This window comes from Fundulus heteroclitus, chromosome 19 (genome assembly GCF_011125445.2).
Source record: "Fundulus heteroclitus isolate FHET01 chromosome 19, MU-UCD_Fhet_4.1, whole genome shotgun sequence".
NCBI classification, from domain to species: Eukaryota; Metazoa; Chordata; class Actinopteri; order Cyprinodontiformes; family Fundulidae; genus Fundulus; species Fundulus heteroclitus.
In genome coordinates this window covers 26,331,708-26,352,606 of record NC_046379.1, presented here as the reverse complement: position 1 = coordinate 26,352,606, position 20,899 = coordinate 26,331,708, and the positions used below count along the sequence as shown (strand labels likewise).

Genomic DNA, 20,899 nt, shown 5'->3' with positions numbered 1-20,899 from the left:
GCCGGGAAGGCAGAGTATTTGCTGTACAACACTGCCCTGTTTCTAACATAATGCCAAAAATAAACTTCACTGTTATATTAAATCAACTTACCTGTCCAGCAGAAAGCCTGCAACCTCCGCATCAGTTCTGAGTCCGCACTCCCTCAGAGTTATCTCCACTACACCTGGTAATAATAGCTATGCTCATATAGACTCTCGTAGGTCCCAGAGCCACATTTTAAAGCCTTTGGAGACTTCTTTTAGCATCTTACAGTCTGTTCTCAGGTTGAACTTGCTTGTACACCTAGATCTGGGGATGATGGTTATTGTTTTTAATGTCCTCCACTTGTAGACTATTTTCTGTGCAGTGGACTGACAGATGTTAGTTTTTTTTGGATACCTCTTTAAATTCCTTGCTGGAGTCATAGGCCCTACAGACATGAGGGCATATCTTGTTTTCTGGAACGGTAAAGTAGGAGCACTACCTCCTAATTCTTCAAGTGTACCTCAGCAGCTAGGTTGTTGATATTTGAAAATGTCGTCCCACCCACTCCTACACCCCACCAGTTGCACCCGGCCCCGACATGTGCAACCTAATAGCTGAGTTTTAGCTACCCCTCATATTACACCACTGGATGGCCAGCGTCTGAACAATGGCACAGTGAGTGACTCAATATGTGTTACTCAACATTGGACTCACTTTTTCCCCCATTTTGAAAATTTACAAAAAAAAAAAAAAAAATTATTAAAGAACTCCTAACAGTGAGCTGAGAAAGCTTTTCCAATCCGCTTGGGTTCTCTGGTTTCACCAAGTCTGTGGGTGAGACAGTGTGAGTCAGAAATGTGGGAGATTTGGTAAGAGCGGTTTATTTCAACTAACCAGATAATTCTGTCTCAAAATGTCACCCAGTGCTTTGTTGTGATGAGGAAAGAGGCTGCATCCATTACGTGAGTCAGGACCGTGGAGGACAGGTCAGTCTGTGGGAAGAGGACAGACGCCAAAGCTCTAAATCTGGATTTTTTTGTTTTTTAGAAAGGCTTGCTTTGGATCTTGTTTGACCAATTTAATACTTAATCATATATACAAACTACTTTACTCTGGCTCGGAGGGTTCCTTATATTTTTAGCCACTTCTGCTGTTGAAGGAATAGTTTTTTCCTTGCTCATACTCTTAAAATATGATAAATGGCAGATGCATTCTTTTTGTTCAGGCGGATTATTCTTGTCGTTCGGCAGAGCCAAGAGGAAGACATGTGAGTTAAAAAATGAAACAATCTACTTTGTTTCTCCCTGTCTGCACTTATTCACTGCGAACAGATCATATTTTAGTTTCACTCTGAGCTGTTTGACAAGTTTTTCATCTTCATTTGTATTCCAAGGCTGGAATCCTGCTTAACAGTCTGGCTTGTTCTGGACGTACTGTTCTGGCAAAACCTATCCCATCTGAATCGTTCTTCTACTTTTTATTTTTTTTTAACTTTTTTTATTTTTTGGAATACCATTAATTGAAGAATGAACGTTTACCAAAGGGATTTGAAAATAAGCACAATTCCAAAAAGCTATTTAAATGGCGATATTGCATAGAACTGTTCCTTTTATCTACGCCCTCAGCCACCATGGTTCCCTATCATTTGATTTAATCTGCCAGATGCTGCACCTCTTGTATCTTCTTTTTATTTAAGAAAGAATCTTATCTGTGTTTCAGCTCTTTAAAGTCATTGCACGAAGATTTCTTCCAAGCAAAAACAAAAACAAAACTGCCCCATATCACAAGCCGAAGCGTCTCAGTTTTTAGACGCGGTAAAAGATGCAGCTAAGAGGTGAATTTATATTTAAGGTAATTCTTTCCAGACCATAAAAAATAGTTGGTCAAATGATGACTTCATTATTAAAGAATAACACGCTGTCCACACTAACGAAGCCCCATTTTAAAAAGTAATTTCTCTCTAAACCTAACGACCGTTTGGCTGTAACAACTGCCATCAACCTTCGACAATAACTGGCAATTAGTGTTAATTTTGCTGTGGAAGAATTTGGCCCACTCTTCTTTTCAAAATGCATTTAATCCCACCACACTGGAGGATTTTTTAGCATGAATGACCCGTTTAAGGTCAAAGCATCTAAATCAGATTTATGTATGAATTTTGACTAATCCCCTCCAAAACCTTATTTTTTTTCCCCCTTTTTGAGCCATTCACATGTGGAGCTGTTGGTTTGCTTTGGATCATTGTTCTGATTCGTCACCCATGGGTGTTTGAACCTTAGGTAACTAACTGGACTTTCTCTTTCAGGAGCTTTTTGGTTGGGAGACAAATTCATGCTTCCTTTAACTTCTCCTTGTACTGAAGTAGCAAAGCAGTCCCAGAACATTACACCATAATTATGTTTAACTGTCAGGATGATGTTCTTTTTCAGAAATACTCCATTCATTTTTCACCAAATATTACGGGTTGCAAACCTTCATAGATATTTTTGGGCAAAGCGAGACAAGTCTTTGTGTTCTTCATGGTCATCACTGGTTTTGGCCTTGGAGCCTTCTCTCAGAATCTATTCTTGCCCTGTCTCTTTCTTATTGTTCAATCATAAACTCTGATCTTAACTGAAGTAAGTGGGCGCCTGCATTTCTATAGATGTTGTTCTGGGTCCTTTTGTGGCCTCTTGGATGAGTCTTTGATGTGCTCTTGGAGTAACGGTACACTTCTGGGAAGGTTCCCCACTGTTCCATGCTGTCACCATTTGTGAATATTGGCTCCCATGGTGGTTTGCTGCAGTCCCAAAGCCATAAAATGTTTTTTTTTTTTACACTGATCGATGTCAAGGACTCTTTTCTATGTCCTTGGATTTCATTAGATCATTAATGTTTGTCCTTTATTATGTCATTTAGCCTTCTTCATATTTTTATGCAAGTTTACTTTTAGATGTTTTCCTGATTCTACAGGTCTGGCAGTGATCACGTTATGGGTATGCTACTGAAATTAAACCCAGCCTTCCAAATAGCCTGGTTAGTCACAATCAACCCGATATTTAAAGGGGACCACGGGTCTGCAACCTGTTGCTTGGGAGCCACACATGGCTCTCAAGGGCCTTCATAGTGGCTCTTAAATAACTTTGGCCGGAAGTGTGAAACAACTGAGCAATTTTTGAAATTATTATTGTTACAAAAAATGGTTGCTTTTTGTATTTTTCCAGGTGTTTGTAGGTGTTTTCCAGCAATAAATTCACACAATTTCCACAAAAAATGGTACTGATAGAGGAAGGAATATTGTTTTTATGAAGTAATATTTCTTGTCTTTTGGTTACAAACAACATGCTTTGTAGGATGATTTTCTATAAAACTTGAGTGTTACATTGAAGATAAATGTATTCATTCTTTTTATGTAAAGGTTCAATCATTTACTTTATTTTAGAGCCTTAAAATAAAAATACATATGTTGTTCTTTGATTTAAAATCATAACAAATTTCCTAATAGTTACTCTGGGAAAAGGCCTATTTGTTTCATCAAGCTTTTTGAGGCTTTCAGTGCATTTTTGTTTTGCCCTGGTTCAGACAGTTTTTTTCATTTCATGAATAAATCCATCATTTAAAAACAGATTTTTCATTTATTCAGGTTATCTTATTTTTAGGTTTAACAAAAATCAAAGGAAGAACTTTATATAATGAAGATTATATGTTCTGAGATGAATTCAATCGCGCTGATAATATGCCATTTTAATTCACCAGCTGAAAAGTTTTTAAGCGATAAATTGTTTCTGACCAACGTCTGCAAACAATGTAAGTACTAGTGTTCAAAGTTGTCTTACTGTTTATTGCTGGCAAAAATAGTTTTACAAATGCAAAATAATGTTAAGAATCACCACAATGAATTGTTAATTTTGTTAGCCCAATTTTCATAAAACAAGTGACAAAAAACAAATAGTGAAGTTAGCTTGCATTCAGTTGCCTCCCTCAGCATGAATAGCTTATTCTTGAAGGTCTCGAGTTATCCCTGCAGGTCATGGACCAGAGGACCGCGCACTCTGTTGCATGCCAGGGTCATCCGTGTTGCAAGAAAAAACTAATATCTACCAATACCAGGACAAAGGATATGAAATACAATTATTGAGGGCATATTGGTAATGTGTACAATTTAATTTCTGTTTTAACTATGCTGCAGTGTGTGTTAGCTGCTGCTTCGCTTTGTTTCCTGTCAGCAGTGTGTTTTCTGAATGTGAAATCTGTACAAAGTTACAAAGGCAAAAACCTGGCTGCTTATCTCTTCAACGCCATACTGTGCCTTGCAGAAGTGATCATGCCTCTTAAACTTTCTCACATTTTGACAGGTTTACACTGCAAAAACTGTAATGCATCTTATTTGTATTTTCTGCTATAGACAAAAACAATGTAGTAATTATTTGTGAATTGGAAAGAGAAAGGTATGTTTTACATTTTTTTTAAAAAAAGATCAAGTGCTACATTTTGCCTTAAAAAGGCACCCAATTACTTAACAAAGTCCACCCAGTGCAACCTATTCCCACAGGGATCAGTGAATTATTTAATCAGAGATTAGTCAGAGAATCCACCAAGAGGCCCGTGGTAACTCTGGAGGAGCTGCTCAGGTAGGGAAATCTGTTGACATCAGGACCATTTGTTGACACCTCGCAAATCTGGCCTTTATGGAAGAACATAATACAACATAATACAATTAAATAGAGATCTTTTATCATTCCACAATAGGGAAATTCAGGAGTAAAGACAGTAAAGAGTAAATTGAACACATTAAATATGATATAGTTTTTAAAAATAGCATCCTTAAAGGTAGAGTGGAAGATTTTTCCAGTAATGTGGGTAAGGGGCGTGCTGCGGGTAGTGCGACCTATGTACAGAGACCTTAGTCCTTGACGCGGTCGACCTGGGTTCAACTCTGACCCGCGGTCCTTTTCTGCATGTCTCTCCCCTCTTCCTGTCTGTGTTGAAAAGCAAGCCACTAGAGCTGTGAAAAAAAAGAAATGTGAATAATAAACACCCAAGTCACTTTCTGAAAACCTGTGCATGCACAAGACCATCCTTCCTGCCCTTTCGTTCCTCAGGGGGACTGTGTAAAAAAAATCTCCCAAATACAATCTAGTCTTATTTCTTCCTTCTGAGGCCTTCCTCTTCTTCTCATAAACTTGCTTTTTGTGACTCTCCGCCACTGTCGAAGTATACGGTGAGAGCAGCGGAGCTACAATGAACGGCTGAATCCAAAGCTAACTGGATACATAAATCCTAGAAGTGCGCTTATGCAGCCTGCAAGTGGAAACTAATAAGAAGTGTACATGCACAGCACTAAGTGAGCACGTCACAATCATTGGCATGTGGGAAAACCAATAGATAAGGTGATCCGCCCTGGACTCGAAGCCGAAAAAGATTGTCCACTATACCTTTAAGAAATTAAAAAAGTGTGCAGCTGAGTAGGGTGATTTTAAGAAATTTACAAAACATGTATGTATATTCATGCATGAAAAACACAAACAAACTATAAGCAAGAATAAACTGTGCAAAAACAGCAGGGATGCAGTTTGTTGAGAGAAGTGATAAAATCTGCAACAATGCGCCTGATGCTACCACAGAGTTAAAAACCGCTTTCAGGAGCACCTCCTGAACTCCAAAAGACCTCAGCTTCCTTAGCGATAGAGTCAGAGCAGACGCTACCTGTAAAGAACATCAGTACTGTGACTCCAGCCCAATTTATTGAACAGGTTAACACCCAGGTGCCATCCATGTCAGTTCCCTTGATGTTCACTGGTATCTTTAGGTGTAGACCTACCGGTCTAGTTGTAGACTCAGTCTACAGTTTAGTTTTCTCTGCATTGCTCAGGAGGTGGTTCCACTGGCACCAGCCTGCAATGTCCTATGTCCACTGTCTGTACACTAAATCGTTCTCATCTGTGATGAGACTAACTATGGCGGAGTCTGCATACCAGCCTGTCAGGCAGGTTTGTGAGAGACACAGCCATGTGTCTTCACATACTGTGGGCGGATGCTGTAGTCAGTCGTCCAGTATCCACTGGGACAGGTGGTCCACTCTTTACAGCTGCAGCTTATCCCTTAGAAGCCCTGACTGGATGTTATTAGGAGCATGAGAGAAATAAATGAACATGATCGTCACAGTGTATCCAGGCTTCTCCAGGTGGATCAGAGCTTGGTGCCGAAGATAGATGATGGCATCATCCACCCTGGTGCCAGGCTGGTTGGCGAACTGCAGCAGATCCAACAAGACCTCACCAAGGGGGCAAAGATGGTTGAGGACCAACCTCTTAAGGGTTTTCTTCATATGCAAGGTCATTGCTACTTGCCTGTTGTATTTAGCGGGTACCACACAGGAGGTCATCCACAGCTGTGGTCCTTTCCGCAGCTCCTGGCTTGTGCTGAACATGTATCCCATGATGTCCCACATTTGATCTGTGCAGCACCTCATGAGCCTGGAGCTGATGCTATCCGGACCTGCAGCCTTTTTACACCTTGATCTTTTGTAGCTCTTTCCTCACCTCAAGAGTTGAAATAGAGAGGATGATGGTGTGGGGAGGGTGGCTTTAAGATGGAGTCATCTAAAATGGAGGCGATTGGTGGCATCTGAGAGCTGAGAGGTGTAAAGTTCTGTAAAGAAGGGCAGCCAGTCATCATATGCCCCATTTCCACAGGCTCTACTTAGGCTCCACCATACCCAGTCTGGTTTGTGTCTCCGTTACTGTACCTCCTCCATACCGGAGCTGAGTAGGGACTACATTGGCTGCGAATGGAGTTCTGTTCAGCCCTGGCCGTGATCAGCCGTATCAGTAGAGCGAGCAGACAAACAGTAGCCCCTTTTCCATTGCCACTCAAAAGCCTGGGGCTTTGCAAATCATGGGTAGTGTTTCTATACACATTTACCCGATTAATTTTACTTTCCCCGAGCTTTACTTTCTTGGGGCTCTTGTCTCTCGGTAGACCCAGTACCTCTCTGTTTTCTTGGGGCTTGTTGAGGGGGCGCCGTTGCATGTAGTAAGAAAAAAATGTGCTGCACAAGGGTGGAGTAAGCAGTAAGAAGATGAGGACTTTACAAACCTAGTGATTTTAGAACCTTAACTTATCACAAAAAACAAGTAGAGTAGAGCTACAGTCTAAAAAGAGAATGTGGAAACAACTTAAATGAAATGTGTTGGAAACTTATTTCAATTAATTGCTACCAATTGAAGCAATTAATTTATGTTTTCTCTTTTAATAGTGCAGAGTGGTGAGACCTTGATCAAACCTGCTGCGAAAGTGGCTCAGATCATCCAACTACCCTAAATCTCTTACAGGCTCAGAGTTTGCTTTGTGACCTGAAATGGTATTCAGACTAATCAAACCCTATATTCTTCGTGTAGATGCTATTTCCATGCTAAATCTTCCTTCTCAGTTCCTTCTTTATAGCTCTCCGTTCCTACTTGTTTCCTGATGTAAAGACTATCTTCAAGGAGAAGATGAGAACCTTTTAGATCAGGGTTGATCCAGGGCTTATTATTGGAGAAACTCAGTACCTTCATGATGGCCGCAGTGTCGTCCACGCAGAAGTTTTTGCAGTCCATGATGCATTTTGTGATGCTGTCACTGTTCTCTCCATGAGGAACACGGAGCTCTTCTCCCAGAGTGGGGCTGAAACAGTCCCTCAGAGCTTCATCAGAGTCAGAGTATCTCTTCACTGTGGTGAGGACATAAAACTGGTTTTCTGTGTACAAAGGGTTTTATACACAGGCTGGAGATGAACCAAGTTTTGATCTGAGCCCCCCAAGGGGTTGAGTGGTGAAGAGCTGTATGCCTCCTTGGTGATGCCATACAAGAAGTTGAGTGTTTTATTATGTCTGGTGCAGCTGGAATATACTTGGTGAATGTGGTGAGAGTGGAGGACAGGGACACATTAAGATCCCCAGAGATCAGAAAAAGGGCCCAGGGTTGCTGTGTTTGGAGCCTGCTGGTAACAATATGGATGACATAACAGGCTGTTGCAGCATTGGCAAAGGGGGACACATGCAATATTATTGTGATTACATGTTTAAATCAGCAATACATTGTCCTTAGTGCAGCGTGTTGATAGTTCAATGCCCAGAGTTGTACCATCTGTCATTCATGTGGGTCTCCAGAGTTAGTTCGGTTGGCCAGTTAACATAACCAAGCTGCTCTCTCTGTCTAGCCAGGTTAGCGTCACCAGTTCATTCACTTTTTTGGACGGGCTTCCTCCTCAGCTCGCCATGCACATCGGGTTGCTCTTTGGGAGGTGACACAACAGAGCTACTGAGAGCTAGCAGCTGATCTCGGGTGTGAACAGTAGAGGCAGTCTCTGAACGCAAATGCTGTGAAAAAGAGGGAATAAAAAAAACAAAGTTGTTCACAAAACAGGCAGAGAAAACAGAAACAGCACACCTCTGAAAGTGGATTTAAAAAAGAAGAACTAAGGGTTGAATGGGGAGCTGTTGGAACAAGCTGCTGACATGGTACTAGATGTAAAAAAAAAAAAAAAAAAAAAAAAAAAAAAATATATATATATATATATATATATATATATATATATATATAAAATAAAATAATGACAAGAGGAAAGCTGTTGTTAAAGGAAAACTAAAATGTCCTGGAGCTTGCCACATTAAGGTAGTTTTAGCCTACATGCAAAAGCTGTGTGTGGTGAAAATTCACTCTACAGATCACAATTAACAGACCACATAATAAACAGCACATGGTGTTGGGAGCATCATGCTGTGGGATGCTTTTTATCAGCAGGGACAAGGAAGTTAATAAGAGTTGACGGGGAGATTTTACTTCCACTACACAGCTATGCGCTACTTTGTGTTGGTCTCTTACATTAGATCCCCCGAGAATGCATTAAGGTCGGTATTAAAACTTACATGTGTTCCCCTCCATTCTTCTGAAACAGAATGTACAGTACACACATCCATTATCTACATATAAAACATAATAACTGCTATGCTGACTTGCACTGATCTCCACATGGAACAGCTGGTAGCTTTCATACGGCAGGACTCTGGTACAGTGTTTAATGCACCGATATGAAGTTTGTTTTTTCAACAAGTTCATGATCCGGCAGATCTAATTGGTCACAATTGGAGGAAGTGCACAGACACATACACAGAACAGCCATAAAGGCTGAACAGACCAGATTAGCTTCATAATGACCTTATAGTAACACTGATGCAAACGCAGAGAAAAGACCAGAGCATGCCTGAAAACTGCCTATGATTCACTTGTGTATAAAATCCTGTCGTGCGCCAACTCATTCGTGACATCTGTGGTTTGGCATCATTACGATCTAAACTGTCTGATAATTCTTTTACATGTTCAGAGAAAATCTGTCTCCCGGCAACATTTCAGATGTTTTCCAAAACACTGTGTTTTATGTTTGTTTGGAGTTTGGGCACTGAAGACGGGGACCAACTCACAGCGAGGAGCAACTTCACATGTACTCCTATAGTAGATTGTTCTGCAAGTACCTTCAGATTACCTGATAAGATAACAATGTTACCCTTTTTTTGCCTTTCATCTGTTTGAAATCTTATTTTCCATCACCTTCTTCCCTCAGTACCAGCCCTTTATAAGATCTACTGTGTCAGATCCAACCAGCACTCTGGCTGCATGCAAAATGCTTGGAGGTTGTCAAATGCAATATTTTCCCACGGGAAAATCATTATATTTTAATTGCATATTCTGAAACCGAATTTCAATGTATCACCATTGCTAGCAAGATATGACAGATCAAAGTTGTTTGATACGAACCAAAGAGCTTTTGCAGCTATGCTGATGTGCAGCAAAGAGCTCAGCTGCTTTTCGCTCCACACGTGCAACCCTGCGATCATGTGTGTCTGCCTGACAAGGTTTGGACCCTTCCAAAATCCTTTAGAGCTGAAATATTTTGTGAACTGCTTGTAAGACTGGAACCTGTGGTTCTGGCAGAAGGAGCGCTGTCCTCCTTTCAATAGATCATAAGCAAAGATCTCCAGAGAGGGAAAGTAGAGATTCCTACCGATCAGTCTGGTTGATCAAAGTTGAACCTGTTTTCATCCTACCACAGATAGGTTTGCCTTTAGCACAGCGCAGAGCTGCTCAAATCCTTTTCATAGTGGCCAAAACAAAGAAAAGCAACACCTGGCAAGTGTTTAAGGAATGCAGGCATGTTGGAACATAATCTCGGATTGAAGCGAATGAGTTTAAACTGTGGGGAACTAGAAAGAGTATAAATATGTTTGACATTCAAGAAGCTATAGGTGTGTGGTTCAATATGAGCTAAGTTCATCATTTGCACATTTGCTATATTAACATGTTACCTTTGCTTTGGAAACAGTGGCTGATTGGAGAGAGAGACAGTCACTGTGGGACTATCTGCTCACGGACACTCGGCAAGCAGGTGTGCGGCTCGGATGGGCGGACCTACGAGACAAACTGTGAGCTACAGAGGGCCCGCTGCAAAGATAAAACACTGACAATGGCTCACCGGGGAAGGTGTCGAGGTGAGAACTTTAAAATTCTTTCTGCAAATTAAAAAAATCCACTCTGCCGCTGCAGGGTTTTATGTGTCAGAGCATCAGAAAGGTTTTACCAGAGTTGCTAAACAGTTTTTCATGGTTTGAAACAATGACAATAAGTTCTATTCTCTTTAAATCTGAGCACAGGTTTACAAATACACAACATATTCCATACAGTTATTAAACAGGCAACACGGAAAAGCCCTGTGTGCAAAACTGAAGTAAACACCACAAACTAAGAGCCTGTAGATCCAAACATTGGCCGAATTAACTCAAAGAAATCATGTTCTGTCTGACTTTATCTGTCTCTCACATCAGTATTGAGTATTCTTTACATCACTTTAGTTCATTTAGGTTCTGCAGGTATTCATTCTTGTACAGCTCTCCTAAGGTTCTACAATCTATGTTCCATCACATTTAGTTCTGGACTTTGACTGGGCTGTTGCAACATGATTTTTGTCTTTTTCAGCCATTCACATGTAGATTTTCTGCTGTGTTTAAGATCAATGTGTCGTCAATGAGTCAGTTTGGACGAAGCTTCAGCTGTCAGACAGATGGGCTCACATGAAAACCTAGAATAGGTTGCCCAGGTTTTATGGCAACAACCCGACAAAATGTCATATCTTCAGCTTTATGCTGGACAGTAGACATGAGTCGTTTGCACTGAAATGGCGTGCTTGCATTTCAACTCCGCAAGTCTTTGCTTTGTTCACAGCTGCCCAAAAGAAATTAGCTACGTTTACATGTACAAAAGTAATCAGAAAAAAAGGGGCCGATCGGGAAAATAAATGTGTCATGTAAAGAAGCATATCGGAATATTACGATCAGATTAAGATCAATCAGAATTACGTTGTATTCCGAGTAAGAGGGGTGGTTTAAGCCGATTGATAATCCGATCAATGTGCATATAAACGCTTGTCAGGCTAAAGTTATTCCGAATGTGGCAAAGTGACCTGAGTGCGCATCTGAGCCTGATGTAAACGTGACTTGAAATTCCATCCTGGGTGCTCGGAAGGCAAAGAAACTCGTATAAAACGGAATTACATCTTCTGTGTGTGTATGCACTGATATGCCGTGTGTGTGTATATATATATATATATATATATATATATATATATATATATATATATATATATATATATATATATATATATATATATATATATATATATATTGAATTATTGTCCACCCCTACTTTGCAGATGGCCCTTGAATATAAATCGGGTCTTCTCTCTGAGGTCTGGAAGCAGTAGGAAAATGGATCATATCACAACACTCCTAAAATCCATGCACTCCCTGTTTGTAAAAGCATATATTTTAATATCTTGTTAATGGCCTCTAAGTGCCCAAATAACCTAAAGCCTAAATATGTTTTAGTTTTATTGATATTTTATCTGGTATGGACAATGTGCAAACTAGTGCACATTTTGCTGATTTCCCCCCCCCCTCTCTTCTACTGTACCCTTTTCTTTTGTAATGTCCTTTTGAATTACCTTTTGTATGAATTGTGGTTTAAAGAGTACTTTGGCCTTGACTTGCTACATATCTTAAATCAAACAGAGATGGTTGCAAATTTTTGTCTCTCAGAAGATAAAATACCTAAGAAAAAATCTGAATAAAACATAGTTTTTCCTACCAAATACTTAACTATTTACCAAAGTCAAACAGTTCCCAACAGTGCACATTGACTCTCTGTATTACCAAGTTGCATTAAAAATTAAAATGAAGAGAAAATTCTCCTCCAAAAGTGCAGGATTTTCCTCTAGCTGGTTCAATAATGGGTTACTTTGGCTTGTTGCTGTTGACACAAAAGATTTCTTCTTCATTACACAAAAACTGTACGGTAAACTGTACCTTAAAAGTTTAACATAGTCCATAAGTCATTAAAACTATAAATTATTATTTTGTCTTTCAGTGAAGTTTCTGCTGCCGGTGGCTGCAGCACCAACTTCCTCATCTGATGGGAGAGTCCCAGACTCTAAAGGTAAGGATTAAGAAACCTCAGACCTTGGATACTGTGAAATTTACCCTGTGTTGGAAAAGGATTTATTTGGAGAAATACTATTGTTTCCACGGTTAAGACTAAGAAATGCTCGAGTCTCTTCGTCAGTCCACACATACCTGTTGTTCCAGCCCTGTTTTTGAGCGCTATGGGAATGTCCGAGAAGATGTCGGCATCTTATCAGATATTCCCATAACATTCGCATGTCTGAACTGATTTGACAGATGTGTTTCCATCCCCTCTTTAGTGCAGTTACTGTTTTTCAAAAAAAGCTCAAGCGAGCTTAAAAACCTTTTCTTTTTTTCTTTTTTCTTTTTTTTTTTTTTTACATTTAGTGAGTTCATTTGATTTCATCAAACTTTTCTAATGCAATACTTCAAAATGTTATTGTACCATAAATGTAACACAAATTCTGCTTGCAGCTTGTGAAGACAACCTAAACACATTGATGTTCTTTGTTCTTAAAGTTTCAGTGGGTAACTTTTGTAAAAAAAATAATAAAATAAATAAAATGAAAATTAAACATATTTGCTAAAACTGTAACTATGTCCTGACAGTATAATATGTGACAGATAATCAGTGAAAAACTTAAGCCCCTCTGGCTCCTCCCAGTGGTCCTACTACCATTTGCAGAAATACGCGTCTCCCGGTGAAAAACAACCAATAAGAGCCAGGAAGAGTGTCCTATACCCCGTTTACACTAATCTTTTTTAACCGTGCCGACAGGGGCGGATCTAGGATTCTAGGAGATCAGGGGCTTAGCCCTGAGGGTGCAGATGCTGATTACTTTGTTCCGTCTTTTTTTTTTGCTGCCTCGCAAACAAAACTAGAATCGTTCAACTTCTGAAGAAGTTGAAGAAGGCGCCCGCCTGGTGGTGGGCGTGACCGTCAAAGGCAAAGCTTCCGAGTTCCTTGGTCGTAGTCTCTCATCGCTTGGGGATTTTAAATCAAATCTTCTGAATGAAAAGGATTTGTCTTCATCAAAACCTGCCGACCGGGAAAACTTTGTGTCTGCAGAGCTGCAAACTGCGTATTTCGATCTGAGACGCAGCTAATGAGCTAATTGGCGACAGCCGACGGTCAACGTTTCCCATTCATTTGCTACGGTAGTCCTAAACCACTACTGACATAATACACTTTTTGGCCACAAGCGTCATTTTGGGGGCGTTGTTTCCACCTCTTCTTTTAGAGCCGTTTCTAATAGAAAGAAGAAAAGGCAAAAACGGTCCAAACAAAAGGTTGTAACGTTTACATTTGTAACCTCTGCCTTACATAAACACTAGAATTAAATCTTAATAAATAAAAGTATAGACAATTATTTCAGTAACTCAATTCAGTAAGTGAAATACAATATATACAGGGGTTGGACAATGAAACTGAAACACCTCTCATTTTAGTGTGGGAGGTTTCATGGCTAAATTGGACAAGCCTGGTGGCCAATCATCATTAATTGCACATTGAACCAATAAGAGCAGAGTGTGAAGGTCCAATTAGCAGGGTAAGAGCACAGTTTTGCTCAAAATATTACAATGCACACAACATTATGGGTGACATGGTTGAGTTCAAAGGAGGACAAATTGTTGGTGCACATCTTGCTGGATGTGTCAAAACTTTCTTCAATTGAATAAAAACAAAGCTGAAGTAATAATATTTGGACCAGTAGAGGAGAGATCAAAAGTTAGCACACAGCTTCAGTCGCTTCAGCTAGAAACCACTGATCAGGCCCGAAATCTGGTTGTAGTGATGGACTCAGACCTGAACCTCCAAAAGCATTTACAGACAGTGACAAGGTCGGCTTTCTATCACCTGAAGAATATTTCCAGGATTAAAGGACTGGTGTCTCAGCAGGATCTGGAAAAACTAATCCATGCGTTTATATTTAGTAGAATTGATTACTGCAACGGTGTCTTCACAGGTCTGCCTAAAAAGTGGATCAGACAGCTGCAGCTGATCCAGAACGCTGCTGCCCGCGTCCTCACTAAGACTAAGAAAGTAGAGAACATCACCCCAGTTCTAAAGTCCTTACACTGGCTCCCTGTATCTCAGAGAATAGACTTTAAAATACTTCTGTTAGTCTATAAATCCCTAAATGGCTTAGCACCTAAATACATCACAGACTTGTTATCAGTGTATCAACCATCCAGACCACTCAGGTCTCCTGGCTCCAGCCTACTCTGCATACCTAGAACCAGAACTAAACGAGGAGAAGCAGCATTTAGTTCCTATGCTCCGCTTATCTGGAACAAACTTCCAGAAAACTGTAAAAGTGCGGAAAGCCTGAGTTCTTTTAAATCAAGATTAAAAACACATTTGTTTAAAATTGCCTTTGACTGTTCTAGTTAAACTGTTTTACTGTTTTTAATGTTCTTCTTTGTTTCTAAATTCTATCTCTACTTGCTTTTATTCTATTTTCTAGCTACATTTTATTCCTACTTTCGTTTATTTTGCTATATTTTAATCATGTAAAGCACTTTGCATTGTCTCTGTACTGAATTGTGCTATATAAATAAATTTCCCTTGCCTTGCCTTGCATCTGTGACCAAGACAGCAAGTGTTTGTGATGTATCAAGAGCCATGGTGTCCAGGGTAATGTCCGCATATCACCAATAAGGATGAACCACATCCAACAGGATTAACTGTGGATGCACGAGGAAGCTGTCTGAAAGGGATGTTCGGGTGCTAACCTGGATTGTATCCAAAAAACATAAAACCACATAACTCTACTTATAACTAACTTTCTGAAATATAAACTAAAGGTCACCAATCACTTCTAAAACATCTTTAGATGAACTCTTGTTGAGCCCTGGAGTATGGAGGACCAAGTCTTCCATATTTAAAAATAAATACAGAAATAAATAAATAATTTAATGTTTTCTTAAAACTTCTGAATACAAAATAAATTAAATAAATTAAACAAATTCCTTTATCATCATTCATTTATATCAATTGTTCAAAAAAAAAAAAAAAAAAAAAAAAAAAAAGGAAAATTTGGGGGCCCCCCATTGCACCAGTGGGCCCAAGCGGCCCCTTGTTCGCCTATGGCTGTGACCGGCCCTGGCTGGCTCTCTGCAACATGGAAAACTCACAACAACTGCAGCTCAATTTGGGGAGGGTTTGGGGTTGTTGCCGGTCTGAGGTGATTTGCGAAAAATCTATAAATCGTACACCAATGAGGGTTACATTTCCTGAATCCAGACAGAAATACCTACGTTTTGATGTATAATTTGTGCATGTAGAGTGAAAATTGAGCGAGTAGGCTAAAGTTGTTTGTTGTTTTTTAGCTGGTGTGTGGAGACACATTGTTCTGAAAATGTTGACATGTTGCCTAGCAACAGCCTTGTTTCCTTCCACCTGATGAACTGTTTGTGTTGGCGGAGCCAAAAAATATTTAAATCAACAAACAAATCACAATTTTTTGTTCTGTTAACTAATAAAATCTGTTTGTAGAACTGTTGTATAAAAGCTTCTTATCTTTACCGGTGAGACAGTCAACAGGTGTGCGCAATTCTGTTCCCCCGTGAAAATCTGTTTCCCCTGTGTCGGGAACGCGCTTTGCAGCCGTTTTCCCGGCGCTTCTAATTGATTTCTCGGTAAAACAACTCATATAATCATGTCAAGGTTGTAACAGTCAGTTTAATCGGCAGCTGTTTACAAAATTGTAAAATAAAAATAAATAAACGGGACAAACAACGTCTCAGAATCAGTCAAAGCTTCACATACCTGGTACATCAGTGTGTTTTGCAGCAGCTGTTGGCGCTGCTGCTGGTGCAGCCGTCGGCTTTTTGAAAAAGCTTTTGATATCCATTGATATTATCAGCCACTGGCCTATCCGTTTAAATTTTACCGCGGAGGCGCTCTACTTCTAAAAGCTGGCAGCGACGAAAGAAAACACTTCTTCTTCTGCACTGGAAGGAAGAAAACACTTCTTCTTCTGCACTGGAAGGCTACAGCCTGCTTCCCCGCGCATGCTGCCACTCTCTGGTGAATTTCAGTACTGCACATTTTACAACATATCAGCTCAGAAGCGAGATCCGGGGCTCATTGGGAAACAACCGGGGCTGTAGCCCAAGTAGCCGCCCCCTAGATCCGCCACTGAGTGCCGAGACCTGTCCGAGCTCGGTAACTGAGATAACTTTCGAGTGTAAATGGATCGCAAACTGAACTGGACTGTGCAAGACACAACCGGACCGCGCTAAATCTAGACCAGTTCAATGGGTGGGCTCGGCCCGGTTTTTCCCTGGCTCGGTTCTCTGATAACAAAGAGCGCATTAGCAGACCGCGTCATCTCCTTACAGTCAGCTGAATAATTTTGTGGTTTCAGACATCCATAAAAATGCTAGCTTCCCTACCGTGCCACACGGTTTCCAGTGATGATTCTGCTTAGCAGTGTGACGAACCTCATCGTCTGTCGTTGTTTCCTGCGTCTGTAAATCCTGATTAGACGTTCATTTGTCTTATCCACTTCCCAAAAGCCAACTCAGTCAAGTAAATTCACAAAAGGCTGCCTTCTTCGCCTGACTCTCTGCAATAAGTAATTATAACCAAGCATAACTTCCTGAATGCTACGGGCGCCGCCATTTTGATTTGCTTGAGTCCCTCCTTCAATCCTAGAGAGCAGTAGTACCATAGATCGTCACTAGGAGGCGTGGAACCGTGCTAGGTGATGTGTAGACGGTCGTCAGAACCAAGCTCGGCATGGTTATTTGATCCAAGCTTGGTCCGAGCTCGGCATGGATCGGTTTAACAAGGGTAGTGTAAATGGGGCTTCTCTGTCAATCATGCTTGTGTATGCAATGCTCACACCACTCCCCTGCGACACTCAGTTTAAGCTCAAACGTGTGCTGCAAAAATAAAATAAAATAAATAAATAAAATAAACGCCAACCCCCACCTCGGCTCATCAGACCATCTCTCTATTATGCAAATTTCTGTATACAAGCCCCTGCTTATCAGAGGAAAACCCCACCCTGAAGCAGGTGAGGGTCTGGTCTGCAGGGTCTGTGTCAGCATTACAGGATTGTTTTAAGTGTACGGACTGGGACATGTTCAGGGAGGCTGCAAATGAAAACACACTTACCAATGTAGAGGAGTATTCTGAATCCATGTCTGCATACATCCAGCAGTGCATGGAGGACATCTCTGTGCCAAAAGTTGTCACCAGACGGGCAAATCAGAGACCCTGGATGAGCAATGAGGTATGCAAAATGGTGAGAATATGAAACCCACCGTTCAAGTGTGGGGACAGAGAGGCACTCAGATCAGCCAGAGCCAATCTGAACCATGCCATAAGAACAGCAAAGCGTGCTCATGGTCAGAACATGCAGGGATTTTTCCACAACCCGACAAACACCAGAGGCATGTGGCAGAGCCCCCAGACCATCACAGACTACAAACAATCCTTACCCTGTGAGGACAACACAGACTTTATCAACACACTCAATAATTACTTTGGTTGGTTTGAAGCTCTTAACAACATCCCTGTGAGGAAATCCACATGTCACCCAGATGAACAGGCACTTGATTTGAAACAGCTGATGTCCACAGAACACTGAAGACACAAAACACCTCCAGCATAATCTCCCTCAGCACCAGCTCCCCTCAGGGCTGCGTACTGAGACCACTGCTCTTCGCCCCAATGAATCAGGACTGCTGTGTCAGGTTGAGAAGGATGTAATTGGTTCACATCGTTAAGTATGCGGACGACACAACAATGGTGGGTCTTATGAGGGACAACAACGCACATCCTTACAAGCAGAGGTGAAACAACCGGTGGACTGGTGTGACAAAACAATCTGATCGTGAATGTGAAAAAAAAGAGATGGTTGTTGAATTCAGGAAAAATCAGTCAAGTCACACACCCCTCCTCATCAACACCGGTGGAGCGATTGAGTAGCATCAAATTCCAGGGGTTGCAGATCACAGATGTGATGGAGTAGAAACCTCCCACCTCCCATCCTCACCACATTCTACAGAGGAACAGTAATGAGCGTACTGACCAGCTGCATAGCTGTCTGGTTTGGGGCCTGCAATGCCTCAGACTGGAAATGTGTAGAGAGAGTGATGGGAACAGCAGAGAGAATAATCGGGACAGCACTTGGATCGAAGAAACCTGACCAGGGCTCAGATAACCATAAAAGATCCCTTCCACCCCCACTATGGAGAGTTCCCTCTGCTGCCCTCTGGCAAGAGTTTCAGCAGCTTTAAATGCAGAACAACTAGTCGTAAGACTGTTAAACTCCCAATAATCTGTCCATCCCATTGATACACTGGTGAAGATTCTCAGTCATCCAGGTCATGATTAATACCAAAGAAACTAAACAACTGGACTTCTATTCTGAAGCTGAAGATGTTTTGCTTCCCATCCAGGAAGTTTTCTCAATAGAAAATGTCTGGACTAGTGTGGAGTTCCAAGCTTTATAGACCTGGTGGCGAGGTCACGCTAGAGTTTGGATTCTCAGGTAGAATAACCTGAAACTGATCGCCCCTCTCAATGGAGAGTTGTTAGGCTCATCGTTTGCTTGGCTCACAGGAGAAATGTTGTGGTCATATGCCTGGAGGTGGGAATTGGGCTGAAACTTAGCAGGAATCAAACCTATAGCTGTGTTGTAAGTTTTTGAAAGTTGAAACCTGAGTCCTCCTCTGTTTTAAGGTTGTTTTTTCACACTTTACGTAAATTGCTTCCATCGCCCCTCTGTCAAACCATTTGTCTTATCTGTCCAAAATGTGAACATCTTGGACCTCAAAAGAGAGTCCTTTAAGCTTGAGGTGCAGGTGGACAGCAGAGTCTTGTCCTGTGGAGGTAGCTCTCCTGTGTTGAGCCATGCGTCTGTGGAGAGGCTGTTTGATTTCTCCAATATAAAGATCAGAACATTCCTCACTGCACTGAACTGCATACATAAATCCACTCATCTTAGGCTTGTGGGTCTTGTCCTTAGAATGGACCATTCTCTGTTTGAGAGTCCTGTGGGTTTAAAATGTACTGGGATCTTGTGTTTAGAGAACATCCTCCTGAATTTTTCAGAGACTCCAGCAACACATGGGATGTTTCTGTGCTTGTTCTTCTCCCCGTTCTGTTCTGCTGTGTGTCTTTTGGATTTCCTCGCTGATTTGACAAAGGCCCAGTTGGGGTATCCACAGGTTTGGAGAGCGTCCTTGACATGTTTCTGTTCCTTGTTCTTCCGTTATGGCCCAGTGGGGACATGTTTGGCTCGATGGTTAGATTCTGATGACAGAAAGTCTGTGTTCCAGTGGGTGGTAAAAATCAAAAAGAAGATATTGGTCAGTGTAAGCAGGTTTCCTGTAGACTTGTAGGTAGCTTGTTGTTGTTGGAATTCTCTCTGGTAAACTTGATGTTGTTGTCCACAGAGTTGATGTGTCTACTGAATCCCACTGATACAAAACTAGTCACTTTACATGGTCACTGTAGTATCTGAGTATCATTATTATATGGTGCATTCATTATTGCAATACATCCTGCTGCTACACATGCTTGCACTATTCATATGGTCTTACACAAAACTTTTCTGTACATATACATTTTTTATAGTTTGCGGCTTCATTCTTGACAAATGACAAATACTTATAGTGTTTCTCTTTAGTCTTATGTTTTTACTTGGAGCCTTGAAACGAAGAATCACTCAAATATACATTGTGAATGTGCAGTCGAATGACAATAAAGCCTGTCTATGTCTTTACTTTGTACCATGTTCACTCGTTCAGCAAAGCTGCTTTACCACTTACAGCTCGTACTGGTTGCGGTTTTAACGACTGCCTTCCCATGTGGATCACAGGTGTAATATTGGTGCGTCAGTTTCACCGCACCCCACCCCCACTTCCATGTCTGGACCTTTTGGGTTAGACACGTGTAAATCATGGAACAAAAGGATGACCTGAAAGGGGCTAACGTGATGCCAGTGTTGGATTGAAACATTGTTCTTGCTCTTCATTTTCCCTTTAACAATATAAACTGGGAACACAGAAAGCAATAAAATGCATTTATTTGGGGATCACAAGGTTGCAGCTTTGAGCTTCAGAAGCTAAAGGGAGAACAGATAACAGAGTGAAAAGATGTCTTTGATTTTCTGGCTCTCTGTAGGCGTGTAACTTATTGCAGACCATGATCGCACATTGCCCGTAACTCTGGATGCCAGTACCCCCATATCCATGCATTTATTTTTAATGCATGGGTTTATTTCACAATACAGGTGCTTTTGCCATGCAAGGGAAAAGTTGGACAAAGTTTAAATAGTCTTTGCACATATTTTTCTGTTTTTAAACGCAATAAAATTGATCCTGTATTCAATAAGCAAGGGTGAGCTCACAACCAGTTTAGTCAAATGCAACAAGTACAAACAACTAAAAGAGTGTCATAGCTTTACGACGAGAAGGTTACAATGTTTACACAAGCCCA

General features: G+C 41.0%; 1 protein-coding gene across 5 annotated transcripts in view; it reads left to right on the top strand.

Annotated features, from left to right (window-relative positions):
• The window catches only part of smoc1 (SPARC related modular calcium binding 1), a 92,790-nt gene that overhangs the window by 19,175 nt on the left and 52,716 nt on the right, over window positions 1–20,899 (top strand). For all 5 annotated transcript variants that reach the window (XM_012872322.3, XM_012872320.3, XM_012872324.3 and 2 more), the window contains exons 2-3: window positions 10,308–10,473; window positions 12,404–12,472. In XM_012872322.3, the coding sequence (XP_012727776.2) occupies window positions 10,308–10,473; window positions 12,404–12,472 (235 nt within the window). The remainder of the gene's footprint in view (window positions 1–10,307; window positions 10,474–12,403; window positions 12,473–20,899) is intronic.